Here is a 19,935-nt window from a genome sequence, read left to right as displayed (position 1 = left end):
TGTTTAGGACAAAAACTCTGATTAACATGGAAAAGAGGCATTTTATCGCGCGTCGCGTGTAGTTAGGACACGGTGTAACACTTTCATTTTGATCCTGAAACACCAGAGCAATATAAAGCCCTTAAGACATGTTCTGGGTTAGTTTATGATGCGTCCTTCTCTGTATCTTTGCATCACTCCATCTTTCTGCTTCTGAATAAAAGCATCACGCTTCGGTACGGATGGATGTTGTGGTTCTTGAAGACATCACTAATGGCACAGGCGTCTTCTCCAAATGGACGCTGTCACTCCGGCTGTGTAGAGTCCCGGTCCTTTAATCTCACTCAAACTGCAGAGAGCTGTTAGTCATGTGATCATCTATCCTGGTGTCCTAGACGACCCGGTCAGACCCGACAGGAATGTTCTGGCCAGAGAGAAGCTTCCAGAACACAGTCTGTTCGTTATGAGGAGAGAGACTGTGCTCTGATTAATCATCTATGAGTGATCTCTTCAGATTCTCTGGCTGAAGCATTTACTAACCTTATAATATTACAATAATTATTATTTTGTAATACTGTCATCAGTTCTGGAATCAGTGCTATAAGTCCTGATGTGATGAACTGTAAAATGCAGATTAACACACACCTGTCATGCACATTGAATATTAATGCATCAAGTAGAGATTATATAGATTATATAGCGTGGAACCATAAACTAAATACAATTATGCTGTTCATGCTGTCTTAGAATTATTTTAATTACTAGATTCTACGTTAATTACTAGATTCTACTTTTTTATATTATATATTATATTATATTATACTTATTCATATATTATTATTTATGTATAATTATATATAATTAAATTAAATGTTATTTTATTTATTTATTACATTAACAGTATTACAGTAACTATTACATTAGTTCATGTATTAACTAATATGAACTAACAATGAGCAATACAGTATTTATTAATCTTTGTTAATGTTAGTTAATACATATCCAGCTCTTCATTGTTTGTTCATGTTAGTTCACATACATTAACTAATACATTAACATTTGATTTTAATAATGTATTAGAAAATGATTAAATCAATGATTGTAAAGTCCATTTAATGTATTTATATAGAACTTCCCCCAAAAACTATAACATAAAATTATACGCACCACTATTTATTTAATAATAAATTAAAATAGTGTGTAACTTTTTGCATTTCTGTTTACCAGTGTTATTTTAATATCGATGATGTTCTATTGGTTTTTTTTTTCATTCGATTTTATTTGTATATTTTCATTTTACTTAAATTTTTAGTAATTTTGTGTTTTTGTTTTGTTTTTAAAAATATCTCAGTACAGTTTTTATTATGTTGTAGTTCATTGCTTTAGTTATTTTAGAATGAAAAATGTGAGAAATGTCGTAATTTTAAATGCTTTTATTTCAGCGATTTTTATTTTATTTCAAGAAATAAAAATGTTTTTGTTTTTAGTTACCGATATAACGAATGCCCGTGCTCTTCACAGGTCTGACTGCGGCTGCAGGACGGGGGAAGGTGGAGGTGTGTGAGTTCCTGCTGGAGCGGGGGGCGCAGGTTCAGCAGGTGAACAGGAGAGGAGCGTGTGCCCTGTTCTGCGCAGTTCGACAGGGACACTGGCAGGTGGGACGCTGCCAGACACACAAACAGCAGTCATATGTCTTTGAGTGCCTCTCCAGAATTTTTTTTTTTAATGAATGTATATCTTGCAGATTGCAGATCTGTTGCTGCAACATGGGGCAGATGTGAATGTAAGTGACAAACAGGGGCGCACACTGCTGATGGTGGCCGCGTGTGAGGGGCATCTCAGCACGGCCGAATTCCTCTTATCTAAAGGTGAGTGGCATGCGCAAATGCACTGTGAATTCTTCAAGGTCAAGCTTTATTAAGATCCCTTATGGGCAATTTGGATGCAGCACAAGTAGACACAAACTGACACATACAGTGCATTTAAAAATTAAAGAAATTTCTTTAAGACTATTTAACAAACGGAAATAGTCTTAAAACGGAAATCTGCATAATCTTTTGCAATTGTTGCCTTTTAAGTTGCCTTGCAACATAAAGTCAAGTAAGCTTTCTTTATATAGTGCTTTATACAATACAGCAGCTTCACAGTAATAAACAGAGGAATAACTAGGGCTGCCCCCTAACAGTCGACTAAACTTTTTAAGACCATGTGGTAATTACAGTACTGAGCTTCAGACTTCATTTTGCGACCTTTTTTCGTTCCGGTGTGAACAATCTGAGTTCTCTGTTATAAACCACAGATCAAACCGTTTTCTTCAAATTGTGACTGAATTTCTTTTTTTGTAATCACTGAAGCTGTCGTTATAATCTCTTCGTTTGTGAAGAAGCTTCATACCTAAACACGACATGATGACAAACACAGATCTGAATGTTTCTGTGTGATTTTTCCAAAGGTTTAATAGACGCAGGCCAATCGTGTATTAGGAATAAGATTGCGTGGGTGTTTGAATCGAGATTGCGATGTAGAACAATTTTAGAAGTATTATCTATAATATTCTTAATTTTTCCTGAAACTCAAACCATTTTTCAATGCCACCCCCAATATATGTGATTAAATTAATATCATAATATGACTGAAATTAAAGAATTTTCTATTCGATTAGCAATAATTAGTCAGGAGCAGCCCTAAAAATAACAGAATCAATCCAGCCAACTTCAATAATGACACAAATTCACATTTTCTAAAAAGACAGTATAGTCATTATTCAGCTCGAGTCAGTTCAGTGTCGATTCTGTTTAGTTCAATAACTGCAGTTCATCAATTATGAAACAAGTTCAATTCAGCTATAAAGACACAACATTCTCATTATTCAGCTTGAGTCAGTTCAATTTTGATTCAGATCCATTCAATAACAGTGTCGATGTTTAAAATTAAGTAAAAGGGCAAACCTGCTGTTTGAAAGTCACTTATTGAGATAAAGTGGCAAGTTTCCAGCAAGAGGTCAAACGAACATCCTCTGCTTTTCCCAGGAGCCTCTTTAGCGTCGGTGGACAAGGAAGGGTTAACTCCCCTCAGCTGGGCATGTTTAAAAGGACACAAGAACGTCGTTCAGTTTTTGGTGGAAAAGGGTGCAGTTATCGACCACTCAGACAAGAATGGACGCACACCGCTGGACCTGGCAGCCTTCTACGGAGACGCAGACATTGTAAGTGAATAACAGATTGTAGAGCCGCGATTAAAGCTCATGGAGGTCGCGGGGCTCTTTTTATTTGTGAGATACGGTTGTGTGAAGTCGCAGGACTGATGCATCAGATTATGAAAGAAATCAGGTTTGTTAGAAGAGTTTTTCTGCTGTAGATTTTGAATTGGTAATAAACAGGAGGCAGAATTACAATATGATTTGAAGGTAAAGTTATCTGACAATGTGGTGCTGTTTGGTGAAACTAAAATCTATTTTGATGGATAACAATTGGTTTGACTATTGTGAGAAAAAAAGGCACATCGGGGAATAAATAGCCATAATTAGTAAAAATAAAAGGTCATTATTTATAAACTACCATTCAAAAGTTTAGATTGGCGAGATTTTTTTTATGTTTTTGAAAGAAGTCTCTTCTGCTCACCAAGGCTGCATTTATTTGATCAAATTTACAGTAAAAAATATTATTCCAATTTAAAATAACTGTTTTCTATGTGAATATATTTTATTCACAGTCTTCAGTGTCACATGATCCTTCAGAAATCATTCTAATATACTGATATTTATTATTATCAATGCTGAATACAGTTGTACTGCTTTATATTTTTATATACTTTTTTTAATGAAAAATAGAAAGTTCAAAAGAACAGCATTTATTTAAAATAGATTTTTACCGTCACTTTTGTTGAATTTAATGCATTCTTGCTGATTTAAGTATTAATTTATTTTTTAAAAATGATCTGATTAACCCCAAATTTTCATGAAACTTGTGTTGAAGTAATGAAAATCTGTCATTCTAACACAGCATCATGGCCACAGGTTGACTGATGATTTGAAGTGTGTTTTTGCAGGTTCATTATCTGGTTGAGAAGGGTGCTGTGATCGAGCATGTGGACTACAGTGGCATGAGGCCGCTGGATCGAGCCATCGGCTGCAGAAACACCTCCGTCGTGCTGACCTTACTGAAGAAAGGAGCCAAACTAGGTGAGATCTGCACTTCGACTGGACACTGATGATGATACATTTTGCTTTGAAATTAAAAAGTGTGATGGCCTATTATGACTGAAATGTTTTTCAGTCATAATAGACATAATTGAAAGAAGTATAATACAGCAAATAGAATCAAGGCACCTTTTTATTGAGTCACAGTTTTGAATTGATTCACTGAAATGGACCGTTTGTCAATAGGCCACTATCATCATGTGATATTTATTAGCCAATCACATCTTTCCTCCTGAAGCTCTTGCATCACAGACCCTTGTGTGTGTGTGTGTGTGTGTGTGTGTGTGTGTGTGTGTGTGTGTGTGTTTCCACTGACGAGCTAATTTAATAAATAAATAAGATGTCATGAATTTTAACAGGATCAACATTGATTCCATGTGACAATAATAGATCTAAAATATGATTATGACAATGAGTAAGTCCTAACACGTGTTGTCTAACTCCAATAGAGTTTATATTGTCTTTAAATGCCAATCCCAATGCATCTTTTTTCATTATATGGATATTAAAATCACCAACAATTAGTACTTTATCTGCAACCAGTACTAACTCTGATAGAAAATCAGCAAATTCTTTGATAAAGTCTGTATGGTGCCCTAGTGGCCTGTATACAGTAGCCAGCACAAATGTCAAACGCTTTTTATCATTTACATTTTATAATTTAAAGTTCAGTTAAGTTAAGCTAGTCGCATCCAAAGCAGTATCTAAAGCCCTTGCATTCTTAAAACTAAAAATATAGTATATAAAATATAATGAATTATAATATAGTAAATATAAAATAATGGGTTGCAGCAATAAGGATTATACATTTAGAGCTAATCAAGGATTTGTTAATCTCGAATTTATTTTAATTCAAGATGTTGCAACACTTAATTTTAAACACAGATTAACAAATCACGGATTAAAATTCTAATCTGTGATTAAAACCTTCATCTGAGTAATTTTGTCTGCCATGATTGATTCGTTTTTGTAATTAAACCGCAACGGTGTTACAATTCCATTTCCTTTTAACCTCCTGACCTGTACATTTGAAGTTAATCCCTAACTGAGAGTTACATAATGCAGCGTTTTACTTTCAGAGTTTAAAGTAATGGAGCAACAAGATCAAAGTTAATCTATCTTAAATGTGAATTAAAACCAGGAACAACATGATGGTTTAAATGCTAGTCTGCTCATTTTTAAACAAAGTTTAAAGTTTGGTGCAACATAATTATTATATAAACTTTATTTAATCTAGATTTAATCTTAATCCTTATTGGTGCAACCCATGATCCGTAGTGTCCGTCAAAGGCGCTTTTTACATCAGAGATTCACAAACTTTTTTTGTCAGCCAAACCCCTTTGATGTAAAATATTTACTTTTAAGTTTATCAGATAATATTTCAGTAATTTAACATCATGTTCACAGTTCTCTGATCTCATGATGGTCACATGACATGCAGGTAAACAAATTAAATAGTAAATATTTGTTTGTGTTTTATTTAAAAAAATATGTTTATTAAATTATTATCTTTCCATCAGCACCCTGCAGTTCCCTCATGAACCTTAGCTTGGGATTTATATGATGTAGTTTTGAAGCCAGTGTTTGTGGCCCAGTTTTCTTCAGTGGAAACATGTGTTGGTGTGGAAGTGAGACTCGCGGTCTCGTCTGGTGTGACTGAGCTGAATGTATGATGCTGTATTTTCTCTTTGCATGTCTCTTTCTGCTGTTTTTCATTCTTCTCTCTTTTAACTGCTTTCACTAAAACCATCATCAGGCTACAGAACGTCACCTTATGATCGAACAGGTACACTCTTTAGGTAACTTTATTTCACGCCAGTTACATTCTTCTCCTAAGCTGTTTTTAAAGAGCGGTTTGATGTAACGGACCACCTCTCTCTCTCTCTCTCTCTCTCTCTCTCTCTCTCTCTCTCTCTCTCTCTCTGTGTATCCAAGGTAACGCAGCCTGGGCGATGGCGACCTCCAAACCCGACATCCTCATCATCCTCCTGCAGAAGCTCATGGAGGAAGGAAACCTGCTGTATAAGGTAAGGACAGGTTCAAGTTTAGCTGTCAATAGATTTAAAATGCCAAAAAGGTCTGCGCTCTAAAAATCTTTTATTATGGATAGAAGATAAAGTTGACAAACGTTTCAACTGCAGGTCTTCAGGTGATTAAACAATCAAAGAATTAGTCCTCAGACTCCAGTTTACGTCCATCTGAAACAGTGGATAATGATTACAAACAATGTTGGAACAATTACACATCAGGAAAAAAAAAAGATAAAGTAAACATGAACCCAAGTTTAATAGACTCCAGTTTAATTCCATCTGTGACAGCAAATAAATAATGGGAACAATAACACATCAGGCAATAAATGCCGTTCATAAACATTGTGCCCATATAAAAGAAGCGGGAGGGGGAAAAACTAACTTATATGAAACAAGACAGATCATAATCTTCATTTAAACTTGGAGGGAACATGGTTTGTAAATTAAACATCCTCTCTGTTTACGAGTGTATTAGATTTTAGAAACAATTATGTTGGGTGTGATTAATTACATTAAATGCTCCAAATTGATGTAGAAACAACATACTGATTTTTAAATAGAATATTTGTTTAATAGCATCTTTTTTTATAAATGAAGGTCATTATCACCAATACTGCTACTGAAAAAGTCTGTCATAATCTTATTGCCCGTCATTTTAATTTTCATATTTTAATGATAATAAGACATTAAACAGCTTCTGTTTTCATTCACATTTTCATTTTTATTCACAAACTTTCAAGACAAGCATAGGCTATGCATTTATTTATATTATGAAAAGAAAATTTAACAGACTGAGCGTCATTTTTATCTTGAACAGTTGTCTCGGATCGTGAGTGAACGCGCTCATCCCTTCCCCTTTATTAATCTGTCAAAATGACGGACGGCCTTCACATTTTTTCATAACTACATACTAAAAAAAAATCCGTCAATGGGATTGGAAAACGGAAAATTTACAGTTAATGCGACCTTTGATATATATATATATATAGGTGACCAATTGACCAATCATAATTAAGTATTCCAGACATGAGTTTTGATATGTGATATTAGTGTCTGAATGCTTATTAAAATAAAAATGGGAATGATTTTCTCCACATGCCTTGTCAGAGCGGTGAGCTTTAATCCAGGAGATATGGGACTGGAAATTATGACACATTGAGTGATTGTTATCAGAGCATATATGAGCAGATGATGTGTGTGTGACATTTACCAGATTGACGTTTGTGTCAGGATGATCTGCACAGCTGGAAGGAGTGATTGATGACTCTTTTCTCTCTCTCCTCAGAGAGGGAAGATGAAGGAAGCGGCTCAGCGGTATCAGTACGCGCTGAGGAAGTTTCCCAGAGAGGGATTCGGTGACGAACTGAAGGCCTTTAAGGAACTGCGCGTGTCTTTGTACCTCAATCTCTCCCGCTGTCGCCGGAAAACCAATGTAAGACACCAGCATCCATCAGAGATCATTACACATGCCTCACCGGACACCGGCACGCCTTTATTTATGCCTCGCTTGAACAGTCGGCTGATTATTTTAACTTTAAATTCATCAGGAGATAGACATAGATGACATCCAGATTTTGAATTCTGATATAAATTCTGACATCAAGGTTTCCATACATCAATTATCAAACATATTTTACAACCCACACAATGAAGTTTTAAAATACAACAGACTAGCAGTGTCAGTAATATTTATATTTTGAATTAAAATTAAAAATGGCTAATGTAAAAAAAAGTTAGTGAAGGTTTAGTCTTTTTTTTTTTTGTCTAGTTTCTTTCTATTTATATTTCGCTTTATTTTTATTTCACTTTTAGATTTAGTAATTTATTGTATTTCTAGAACTTATTTTATCTTAGTTAGTTATATTTTATATTATATTTATATTTCTAATATTAGTCCATTTTTTTTGTTTATATTGTTTTATTTAAAATACGTTTATTTCAGATTTATTTAAGTTAACAAAAAAAGAGTGTAAGAAAAAGTTAAGGTTTTTTTTGGGACTATGTGTGAACATCTTGTAACGAAACGTAAAAAACAAGACATTCCCGACATCCTATGTTCTCAATGAAAGCTTCTAGACTAATTTGTATGTGAAGGACTCGGGACGGTTTCACCGGGAAAATCCAAAGGAAGTGACGCTGACGTTTAAAAAAAAAAAACTAATGCTTATACAATGTTCAGGATAATGCCGAAGTCATTCTGTACTGTAATGTCAATGTGTCATGCAATGAAAAGGGATTGATTCAAACTGTAGTCTCACATAGCCAGATATATATACAGTATATATAGCCTCAAATATACTTAATAATCAAACTATAATAACGATGTAATTTTAATGACCTCATCTGTTGACATGATGATAATAATAAACATTTATTTGCACTTTTCATACATGGAATGCAACGCAAAGTGCTTTACAAGCATATAAACAAATTCACACAATGTCAATATAAAGTAATTTAAAATAAATAACAGATAAAATAACAGACTTGTACACAACTTCACATAATATTGTTGTACTGATAAGCAGCTTTAAAAAGATATGTCTTAACCTGCCTTTTAAAAATATGAATACTAGTAGCCTCTTTCACTTCATTTGGTAAAGAATTCAACATTTTTAGAGCATAGTGGCTAAAAGAAGCACCACCTGATCGTTTATGACTGTATAATGTGCCAGAAGATTAGCATTAGAGGATCTTAATCTACAATTTGGAACATATCTTGACAGACAGTCTGAAATGTATAAAGGTGCCAGATTGTGCTGAGTTTTATAAACAAATAAAAGAACCTTAAAATCGATCCTTTGATGAACTGCTAACCAATGTAATTCCATTAAAACCGGTGTAATATGTTCTCTCCTTTTTAATTTCATTAGTTCTCTGGCTGCATTTTGTATCAATTGTAACTTCGCTATTGCACCCTTAGGTAAGCCAGTGTCTGAATATAGCATTGCAATAATCAAGATGAGAGAAGATAAAAACATGAATGAGTTTCTTAGCATCATCCAAGGATAAAAAAAGGATGAATCTTTGCTATATTTCTCAATGATAAAAACAAGTTTTAGTCACTTGATTAATATGAGACTTAAAACTGCATGCTGGTGAAGTGCACACATCCACATCTCTATGATCAGATGCTTTCTCAACTGCTTTTTGTTGTGTTTATTTTGTTATTGAGAGGAAAGCGCAGCACATATTTACATATTCATCTAAACGTCACATGGGCGGCGTCTAGATGTTCGTTAACAGTATATCGCTGCAAAGGTTACAACTTCGTTTTACTTCTAAGCAAAGTAGTTGTGTATATCAGGGCATTGAATCATGTTCAGTCTCTTGTACGTTACGCTGTGCACAAGTGCGATCAATAATCTGCTGCTGCAGTTCACTTAACGGCCACCGGTGTCACTAATAACAAGGGTTTCTGAATTCTACATACAGCCTCTTTAACAATCACAATGCAGAAAATTTAATAAAAAATATATATATTAAAAAAGGAAAATTCCAAAAATCACAGTAAATTTATTTATAAAATAAAATAGCATTTATTATTTGGATTTTTCCCCACATAGGTTTTGCGATATGGATGATCCCTAATTAAAATGATAGAAATTCACAGTCCTAATAATTATTAATCATCAATTATTCTTATTATGCTTCATGGCAAGATTGTGTGCCGAGGTGTAGAGACCTAGTTCTCCTGATCTGGATCAATCAGATTGTGTTTTTTCACCGCTCAAAATGTCAGACACAGCAAGACGAGAAAGATGCAAATGACTCTCTGAGGGCTTGAATTGATTCGCAGGTCTATTCAGAAGTAATAGCCCAGCTCCAAAAGGTGTCCCGACGCAATACAGAGCCAATTTCCAGCCCGCACCTTTGATTGATGACACAATGAACAACAACTGAAGAGTTCATTAATTAAATCACCTATTATTTAGACCGATTTACAGCTATTCAGCAGTCCTGTGGTGTGAATCTAAATTCAGCAACTCTGGCTGATTCTCTCTCTCTCTCTGACAGGACTTTGGCTTGGCTGAGGAGTTTGCAACAAAGGCCTTGGAGCTCAAACCCAAATCCTACGAGGCGTACTACGCTAGAGCCAGAGCCAAACGCAGCAGCAGGTCAGAAGACCGTCTTTACTAGATTTGATCGGTTTCAAACCTACTGTCATAACTGCATGAAATATGTGACCCTGGATCACAAAACCAGTCACGAGTCGCACGGGTATATCTGTGGCAATAGCCAACTATACATTGTATGGGTCAAAATTATCCATTTTTATTTTATGCCAAAAATCATTAGGATATTAAGATCATGTTCCATGAAGATATTTAGTACATTTCCTACCGTAAATATATAAAACATGTATTTTTGTGAGTGAATGCAGCACAATCGTGACCATAAATGCACAACTTTAAAGGAGATTTTCTCAATGTTTCAGTTTTTTTTTGCACCCTCAGATTCCAGATTTTCAAATAGTTGTATCTCAGACAAATATTGTCCTATCATAACAAACCACACATCAATGGAAAGCTGAATAATAAGCTTTCCATTGATGTATATATCTCAATTTCAAAAAATTTACCCATGTGACTGGTTTTGTAGTCCACACTTGTAGTCACATTTGCAGCTCATATTAGTGTTCTCTGTTCATGTTTTTGTGTAAACCGTGATACACTACCATTCAAAAGTGTGGGGTCAAAAAAGAAAGAAAGAAATTAATACTTTTATCCAGCAAGGATGCATTAAAATGGTCAAACTTGACAGTAAAGACATTTCTAATGTTACAAAAGAGTCTATTTCAAATAAACACTGTTCTTTTGACCTTTCTATTCATCATATAATCCTGGGGGAGAGTGAGTATCACGGTTTCCACAGAAATATGAAGCAGTACGACTGTGTTCAACATTGATAATAATCATAAATGTTTGTTGAGCATCATATTATAATGATTTCTGAATGATCACGTGACACTGAAGACAGGATTAAAATTATTCAAATATTCAAATAAAAAAGTTATTTTAATTTGTAATATTTCACAACATGACTATTTTTACTGTATTTTTTATCAAATAAATGTAGCTATGATGAGCATAAGAGACTTCTTTCAAAAACATTCAAAAAAATATTCCAAACGTTCGACTTTATTATGTAATATAATTAATACAAAACCCATCCAAAATGGTGAATGAAGTGAAGATTATAATTATAAAGAATGATTTTTGTTAAAAAAAAATCCTGGTGGGGACAGTCACTTCCAGCATGTATTAACTATATTACAATAATACATTTTGGAATATTTTTTTTATGTTTTTGAAAGAAGTCTCTTATCATGGCTGCATTTATTTGATAAAAAGTAAAAATAGTCATGTTGTGAAATATTACGAAATTAAAATAACTTTTTTTTGTTTTGTTTTTTTGGATCATTTTCACAAAAGTTTCATGGCCCTCAGAATATTTTGTTGTATGAAAATCTGAACATGCAATATGATGATCAGGTACCGTATAACAGTGAAAACACGGAAAGACGGAAATTTGCATCAAAGACGGGGAAAGAGTTAATATTATTATTACTATTTTTAATACTACGTATATAATATAATATAATTCATTCCATGCCAAAAACAATAATTGACTTTGTACCCAATTTTTGAGTATTGTGTTATTATTCTTTTGAAAAAGATTATGAATGATTAGTTCATTTTCCTGTCTCTCTTACAAAGACAGAATTGTCTGCTTGACCCTTCTCAGTTCTCATGTGTTTCTGAACTCACAGACAGTTCAGCGCGGCGTTATCAGACCTGCACGAGGCGTCCAAGCTCTGCCCGAACAACCGTGAGATCTGCCGTCTGCTGGCTCGTGTGGAGGACGAGTGTAAACAGATGCAGCGCAGTCAGAGTAAACCTCAGGAGCTGAGCGTCCCACAGGAGGACCAGGAGGAGGAGCGCGTCGAGGAGGAAGAGGACGACGACTCCGAGGCCTGGTCACAAAATATCTACTCGCTAAACAGAACTTCTAACGGCCGCTCGGTTTCCCCGCCTCACAAACAAAGCCTTCGACATCCACACAGAGAATCTGTGGCTCAAAACAGCCTCGTTTTACAGCCCAGCAAACAGGCTCAGATAGTCAAAACCAACACGCACCTCGGATCCACACAGGTGAGTTCCTCTCGACCAACAAACACTAAAAGCCAGTCGCAATACGCGCCCTCGAGCCCGATCCCCAGCCGGCATATTTCCAGCGCGTTAAAGGCCGGACCGGGCATCGACATCAGCCCGTTACCAAACTCTAACACTGATGCGGGACGCCAAGAAATCGAGGACCTTCATCATGTCCAAGTGCACTCATCCCTGGACGGGACGGTCCTGTCCGTGACCTGTGGAGCTCAAGAGCTCAGAAAAGACCCCAGCATGAGGGTTTCCAGCTCCACCAGCAGCCTGGCGTCCAGCAGCAGTTTATCAGATAAAGGCCCGGATGTACGCGTCAAGGACAAACCTAAAATCAGCCAGACGGGCTCTGTGGAGTATAAACCTCGACCCTTCATGGGGATCATGGACAAAACGGCCCGATTCCAGCCGCCGGTGCCGGTGCCGGTGTCTCGAGGCTGGCAGAGTCACTCCACTGAAGGTCTCGTGGCGTCTGGTGAGATTGCGTTCGCCAAACCGTCCGGGTCGTATTACGAGCAGCTCAAGGGTCCTGCGATCGGCCTGCACAACGGGAGTCTGCATGCGAAAGAGTTCTGCCGTAAAGAGCCCAAACCGGTTCTGGCCATGGCACACTCATTCACAGACAGTGTGCAGAAGCAGCCCGCTTCAGCTCGAGAAAACACCATTCATGTAGCGTCAATCAAACCAAAGAGATCCTTCATAGAGTCTAATGTTTAGGACGTTCACGTGCAAAAACACACTTCAGATGCTGGGATGATTCCAGCCCCTGTGTGTGTGTGTGTGTGTGTGTATGTATGCGCTACTGTTCAAAAGTTTGGAGTCAGTAAGAAATAAAGGCATTAAAGGAACAATCCACCGTTTTTTTTATTTTATTGCTTATTCACCGTCTTTCCTACATTTAGATAGGTGGTCAAATGCATTTTTGTCTCAGTGCATGCATTGTTTTAGTTTGGCAGGGTCGCCACTAGCTTAGCTTAGCATAATGAATGGAATCCTTTGTTGCCAGCTAGCATGTCCTGAGTTAAAGTGATTTAAAAAAAAAAAAAAAAAAAAAAAAGACTTCTTGTGGCCTGCATATTCATAGCGAGTACAAATAGCAATGCAGATTAAGACTAGGCGATTTCCTAGGCAGATATTGACTTGGAACTATATTGGGACAAAGCACAGGCGAAGCACTGCTACTGGGGCCAGCTAATATTCACGCTGGTATGTTGACGGAAGTTGTGGGATTTCAGGTGTTGCGTGTTATCTCTGCACCCTTTGCTTACAATTACTTTTAAAAAAAATAATTACTTAGGGTTTATCACTTTTACTCAGGACATGCTAGCTGGCAACAAACGATTCCATTCATTATGCTAAGCCAAACTAAAACAATGCACTGAGACAAAATGCATTTGCCCACCTATCTAAATGTAGGAAAGACGGTGAATAATCCCCATTTCAAAAAACGGCGAAGTGTTCCTTTAAATTGATCAAAAGTGACAGTGAAGACATTTATAATGTTACAGAAGATTTTTCTTTTTTTATATAAATGCTGTTCTTTTGAACTCAGAAATGTATCAACAAAAATATGAAGCAGCACAACTGTTCTCAACATTGATAATATTCAGAAATGCTTCTATTACAATGATTTCTGAAGGATCATGTGACACTGAAGACTGGATAAGTGCTGAAAATTCAGTTATTTGAAATTGTAATAATATTTTGCAATATTACAGTTTTTTTTTTTTTTTACTGTATTTTTGATCATATAAATGCATATGAGTAGAAGACACTTCTTTCAAAAACATTTTTAAAATCTTACCGACCCCAAACTGTTGAATGGTAGTGTTTGTCTAAGCATAGATTTACATTATACAGTCAAAAAGTTTGGACCCACACACTTATTCTTCATTATTGCTATTTTCCATATTGTAAAAGAATGTTTCAATTCATCCATTTGAAGTAATTCATATGTAGGAAGTGGAAAGATATAAATAAAAATAACAATAATAGTGTTATATATAAATTCTTAAAAGAACAGTCACAAACCGTATATGAAAACCTTTGTGCAGTTCAGACTTGTTCATTGGCTGAGCGGGTGCAGTTATCAGTCGATGTAAGTGTGTTTTCTTTCAGCCCTGTGGACATGAGCGAGTCGAGCATCAGGATGGCTGTTTTTATGCCCTTCAAAAGGGACCATAATGAGCCATAATCGTGAAGTCACTGACTGCACTGAATCAGTGGAGACGTCGATCACAACCTCCACTCTGTAAATATTACACGTGTGTTTTACACCTTTATGTGAAGACCATTATTATCTACAAACAAGTGTATTTTGAGTTTTTCATGCATTTTTGGTTGACATGATGTTTGCGGTTATTAAACTTGTATCTGGTCTGTTTGTTTGTATGTTTGTATATTACATTTGGATTTACCCTACAATGTTGAAAAGTTCTTTCCTGCTTGTTATTCCTGTCTAGGTTAATTTATTTGCGGCGCCTCTGGCTTGGTAACTGTCAAAGCAATATATTTTATATAGTTATTTTTGCACAGCTACTTTTAAGATAAATATGAAACGGAAATGTTTTATGAATATGAAACTATGGAGGCCATCTGAGTTTGAATGCATGTGAAAGAATTGGAGAAAGATATAATTCAAACTATAAAAGTGATACGTTTGAGATGGGCAGATGTTATTTGAAATGTGTATATATATATATATATATATTATTTTTTTCTGCAATTGGTGCCTCATGCGTTGCGATCTGTTACTGCATTCTGTATTAAAAATGAATTATTTCTGCCATGATCCATCTACGGGAAATAAAAATCCCACTGGAAAAAGTATTTCTTGATTATTATTAATCCCTGTGAAGTGTTGTAAACATACACAAATGAAAACAAATATACATGTCCAAATCAGACATGCGTACACTAGCAGGCAACGGTTTGGACACATGCTTATTACAATCACTAATGTTTAATATTATATTTTATCATCTCAATATTATAGCCATAAAAACTAAAATATAACTAAAAAACTAAAAAATTTGTGCAGCTACTTTCAAATAAATATAAAACAGTAATATGCTTTATGAATATGAAACGAGTGCATGCTAAAGTCAATATGAAATAATTAAAGAAAAATGTATAGGCCTGCAATTAATTACAAGGTTACAAATAGTATGTTGAATGCAAATTTTTTTGGTGCTTCATGAGTTGAAATCCGTTACTGCATTTTGTATTTTAAATTAATTTATTTGTGCAGTTTAACTTTACCATTGAACTGTAAAAAAAAAAAAAAAAAAGGTTTTTCATCACAATTTTCCACAAACTCATAGGTGATCATAGGTAACTAAGCAACAGTGGAGACTCAGACTGTCAGCCGCAGACGGTGCTGTGTGGTGTTTTGAGAATATCGACTCTGATGGATATTTGTTTAAAAAAAATCATCTTAGTTACCTGATCACGCGCGTGAACTCGACAGTCGACTACTGTGGACTTCGACCGAAAACAGGAAGTAAATACAGGTATGTGCGCTGGCTGATATAACATCATTTTTATTAATATCTTTCACATCTCCTGCAGTCAGATTCACCGTGTTCACTCTGAAGGAATCACTCACATGGCTGGGCACTTGTAATGACACATCAAGGATGATAAGAGGATAAAAGCAGGTTTAAAACTTGCCCCATTGAAGTCAATAGGGTGCAAATTTTAAAAAGAGGATAACACGGTGTAGGCAACACCGATTTTTGTCGTTGTTCTCTGTATTGACAGCACTCCAAATTTACTAAAAATTGAGCTCAATGTTAAAATTGACCGGAGTTCTCCTTTAAGATTTTATTAGTCAGTCACACAACTGATTGCCTACTATTTCTTTTTATGCCCTGAAACCCACTCAAAACCTTACCTTTATGCCTAATAACCCCTTTCAATCTGAAACCTACAACAAATGGTGTCTCCACACTTGGATGTGTTCGGGTTGGATGAACTTGGCCACTGCTGTTCTCATTTTTATGAACCAATATCAGGGTTGCCAACTCTCGAGCATTTGGCGTGACACACTTTCAGGCTCTGTCTCACACTCTCACTGCCCAAGTAAATCTAAAGCCACATTTGCAACCCTGCTTTTGATATGAAACAAAGCCTCAGCTTTCAAATTTTCTAAGTTTTAATAAGAAATTCAAAATAGCGTATATTAAATATTATATTATACTTATAGGGCCTCTGAGTGAGTCAGTGGCGCAAAAAGTGGGTATGCGCTATATGCGGCGCATAGGGGCGCAGCGCCAGCGGGGGCGCCAAAGTGATGGTTAAAAAATCTTCTATATGAGCTCCTGTTGTGCGTTTCTAAATAATTTCTGCATTTCCTCAATGTTATATAAGCCTCTAGACTAGAGGACTAACTGGCTAGAGTAGGCGCCCTCATAAGATTATTTTTTGAATTAGAAGAGGGGGATATCGCGAGCGGGCGGGGGCGCTGTGAGCGCTGAGCGAGCAGGTACGAGTAGAGTTGTCGTAGATAAAGATGGATAAAGTAAAAAAAGCTGTTGGGGCTAAAAATAGAAAAAGAAAGACTGAAAAGGGAGATGGCATGTCAATTGATGCGCCAGCAGCTAAATAAGTGGATGGTGAAAGGCAACAGGTAGGATTTAAAGTGTGACGTCCACGCATAGCCTATGGCCATCGGGGCTACCGGGAGATTCCCGGTGCTTTTTGGGCCGATACATCTAATATTTTTTTTTTGTCTTAACAGCCCATAAAACTCGTACATCGGAGGCCCGTTCGTTTTTTTATTTATTTGTATTAATTGGCGATGCTGATTGCTGGGTTAGTGCTGGTGTAATCCATTGGTCAAAAAAAAAAAGTCAGTGTTAGTTTTTTTTTTCTGACATTTTTCATGAAACACGTAGATCAGCGGCCCATGGTTCTTTTCTTGATTGACACTGGGCTGACCCAATCACATCTTTAATGTAAAGTATAGAAATTAGTACACAACTAATTATGAAAGTTACCTTTATTTTTCAGTGCATTTCTTTTACAATATATGGCTATTACTATCATGGGATTAATATTATAACTATTATTATGTAGTAGTGTAATCTAGACAGACACTGTTACTAAAAGAGGTTTGCATTTTTCTTTGTTTAATTTGCACACTGAATATGGGTTGGAGCTTTTAATTTTGAACTCTCAAAGTGCACCAGATTGATGAATTTAACATTAAAAAGCACAAAATTTTCTTACGGGGGATGGGGGGCATGCCCCCTAACCCCCCTAGAGGGACAGAGTTCAATTTTATTAATAAATAGCAATTTTGTACTTATTTTATATGTTAACTCTCACTCGTTCCTCACTCATTACATTGGACACTTTTTTTCCTTTTTTGTTTGTTTGTTTGTTTGGGGGGTGGGGGGCGCCTAATTTGTTGCTGCATACCCCTCTGACACTGGGTAGTTGCGCCCCTGGAGTGAGTTCACGTAGTGTAACAGCGCAGCGCTTTATGTTGTACGTCAGAATGGAGGCTCACTATTGGCCGACGCTAGTCATGTGTGTGATGCTGGCCAATCGTGAGCCTCCGTTCTGACGTACAACCCAGAAGCGCTGCGCTGTTACACTACGTGAACTCACTCAGAGGCACACACAGAAGAACATCAAGAGTTGAATAAAGTCCTTATTATTTTTTTGCGCCCAAAAAGTATTCTCATCGCTTGATAAACTTAAGGTTGAGCCGCTGTAGTCACTTGGACTATTTTATACATTTTTAAACAAGTCTTTACTGACTTTCATTTTTGGGTGAACTAACCGTTTAAGGAGATTACTTCGGCCCCGTCAATGTTGTGGACCCTAAATGTGTCCAGCAGAGCTTCAAATCCTTCTTCACGAGCCACACACACACACACTTCTCCTCTGACCAATCACTGACCAGCATTCTGGAGTTTCCTGTCCAACACACACAAACAGGAAGTGCTTTATTATCATCCTCAATGCTGAACATCTCTCATCATGTTGCAAACAATGTGTCCCTTCCTTTCCAAAGCCCAAAAAAGCCTTTCTCATCCTGATGAATTATTCATATGAACGTGCTTGTACAGATAAAAAAACATGTGGCTTGCTTATCTTGTTTGTTTACATGATGCTACTACATTCACCCATTTTTAAATTTACATAATGTGTTAAACATGTATAATGTGAATGCAGTTAATATTAATCAAGGACTGCACAAATAATCGAATTACAAACAAAATTGTCTTATGATTATTACACACGCAAAAGACTCTGACTTACCTAAACAAATATAGTCTGTTTATGTGTCTCCAGTAAAGACGGGATCAAAGAGGTGGCAAAAGGCACCTAACTGAGAAGTTCGACTCATTTCTGTAAATCGGTTATTTCAAAACATGATTCAAGATGAATTTTTTTTTGGCCACATTTTAATAAAATGCTGTTTAAAAAAAAAAGAGTCGATGTGCGTCATACAATTAAGTCAAAAACGTTTCCATTATAGGCAAAACCTGTCAGTGTTCACTTCAAATGCTCTTACTGTCAGCTGATCGACTCATTATGAATCAGACATGTTCAAAAGAGTCGTTCACGTTTGATAGATTGACTCGAGAAGAACAGTTTTGTGAACCGGTTCATTGAAAAGATCCGACTCAGAAGAATGATTCGCTCATGAATCTGGTATTGATCAAACTACCTCGGGTCGCAGACTCACGAGGATTTCAATATCCTGATTTTTGTCATCTCATCCGTTTTATCTTTAATACGTTGATTTGTTTTATTAGTGAATGCTAATGGTGAGAAGCTCTTATTGACGTTTTCAACGGTTCAGCCAGAAAATAAAGAGAGAACGAGGCGCTAAATGTGAAAAGACATTCAGCACAAATTAATGTCATTTTAATGACTGATATCTTTACATACACATTCTGTAACCACACTGCGAGAAAACTACACTAGGGTTGCGTCGTGATAATATCATTTTTCTGGCTATATAAAATCACCACATTGGAGTTGATACACTTTTATTTGGCCATTACGTTTCTTTAAAGACTGTCTCATTACACTAATTCGCGATTCTTGTTTTAGTGTTCAGACAGAGATGTAGCTCTACTAGCTCCTATGACTTGAACTTTCCAACTTCAATGCTGTGCTGTAACTGAAGTTTATTTCATGTTTGTGATTGAAGTGTGCAATATTAACTCTTTCCCCGCCAGCGTTTTGGAAAAAAGTTTTCATACACCAGTATTTTTTTTTTTTTTTTTTTTTTTTTTTTTTACAGAAGTTTCATTACCTCCAGAATATTTTGTTGTATGAATATTTGAACATGCAATATGTCAAAAAAAAAAAAAGAAAGAAAAATCTTGCCTCATTTATTCTTTTTTTTTTTTTATCAACTCTTGAATGTGGGTAAGTTTGATAAAAAAGCAACATTTTGAGCAAAAAGCGAAAAACAAAACAAACTAAAAAAATCACGTGTTTGTCAAAGACTACATTCAGAACCATGATTAAAATACAGATGGAGTCGAGTCCATCAACACCCCTAAAGCTTCAGTCCTGTAGCTTGCCATAGGCCCGG

General features: G+C 36.0%; 1 protein-coding gene and 1 long non-coding RNA gene across 3 annotated transcripts in view; one reads left to right on the top strand and one right to left on the bottom strand.

The window, feature by feature from the left end:
• tanc1b (tetratricopeptide repeat, ankyrin repeat and coiled-coil containing 1b) overlaps positions 1–13,660 on the top strand; it is a 188,569-nt gene extending 174,909 nt beyond the window's left edge. Inside the window, exons 19-27 of one of the 2 annotated variants that reach the window (XM_079618343.1) lie at positions 1,501–1,634; positions 1,724–1,847; positions 3,009–3,184; positions 4,027–4,159; positions 5,934–5,963; positions 6,113–6,204; positions 7,493–7,639; positions 10,225–10,325; positions 11,981–13,660. In XM_079618343.1, the coding sequence (XP_079474469.1) occupies positions 1,501–1,634; positions 1,724–1,847; positions 3,009–3,184; positions 4,027–4,159; positions 5,934–5,963; positions 6,113–6,204; positions 7,493–7,639; positions 10,225–10,325; positions 11,981–13,088 (2,045 nt within the window). In that variant the 3' untranslated portion in view covers positions 13,089–13,660. The remainder of the gene's footprint in view (positions 1–1,500; positions 1,635–1,723; positions 1,848–3,008; positions 3,185–4,026; positions 4,160–5,933; positions 5,964–6,112; positions 6,205–7,492; positions 7,640–10,224; positions 10,326–11,980) is intronic. The other variant, XM_079618344.1, reaches the window with a different exon arrangement.
• On the bottom strand, positions 6,085–18,264 carry LOC307001613. Its single transcript, XR_013798275.1, has 3 exons — positions 18,163–18,264; positions 6,306–6,375; positions 6,085–6,195 (listed from the first exon to the last, which is right to left on the bottom strand). It is a non-coding gene; the product is annotated as an uncharacterized lncRNA (long non-coding RNA).
• Between the last annotated feature and the right edge of the window lie 1,671 nt (positions 18,265–19,935).

This window comes from Phoxinus phoxinus (genome assembly GCF_949152265.1).
Source record: "Phoxinus phoxinus genome assembly, chromosome: 7".
Classification (NCBI taxonomy): domain Eukaryota; kingdom Metazoa; phylum Chordata; class Actinopteri; order Cypriniformes; family Leuciscidae; genus Phoxinus; species Phoxinus phoxinus.
This window is presented reverse-complemented; position numbering and strand designations above follow the sequence as displayed.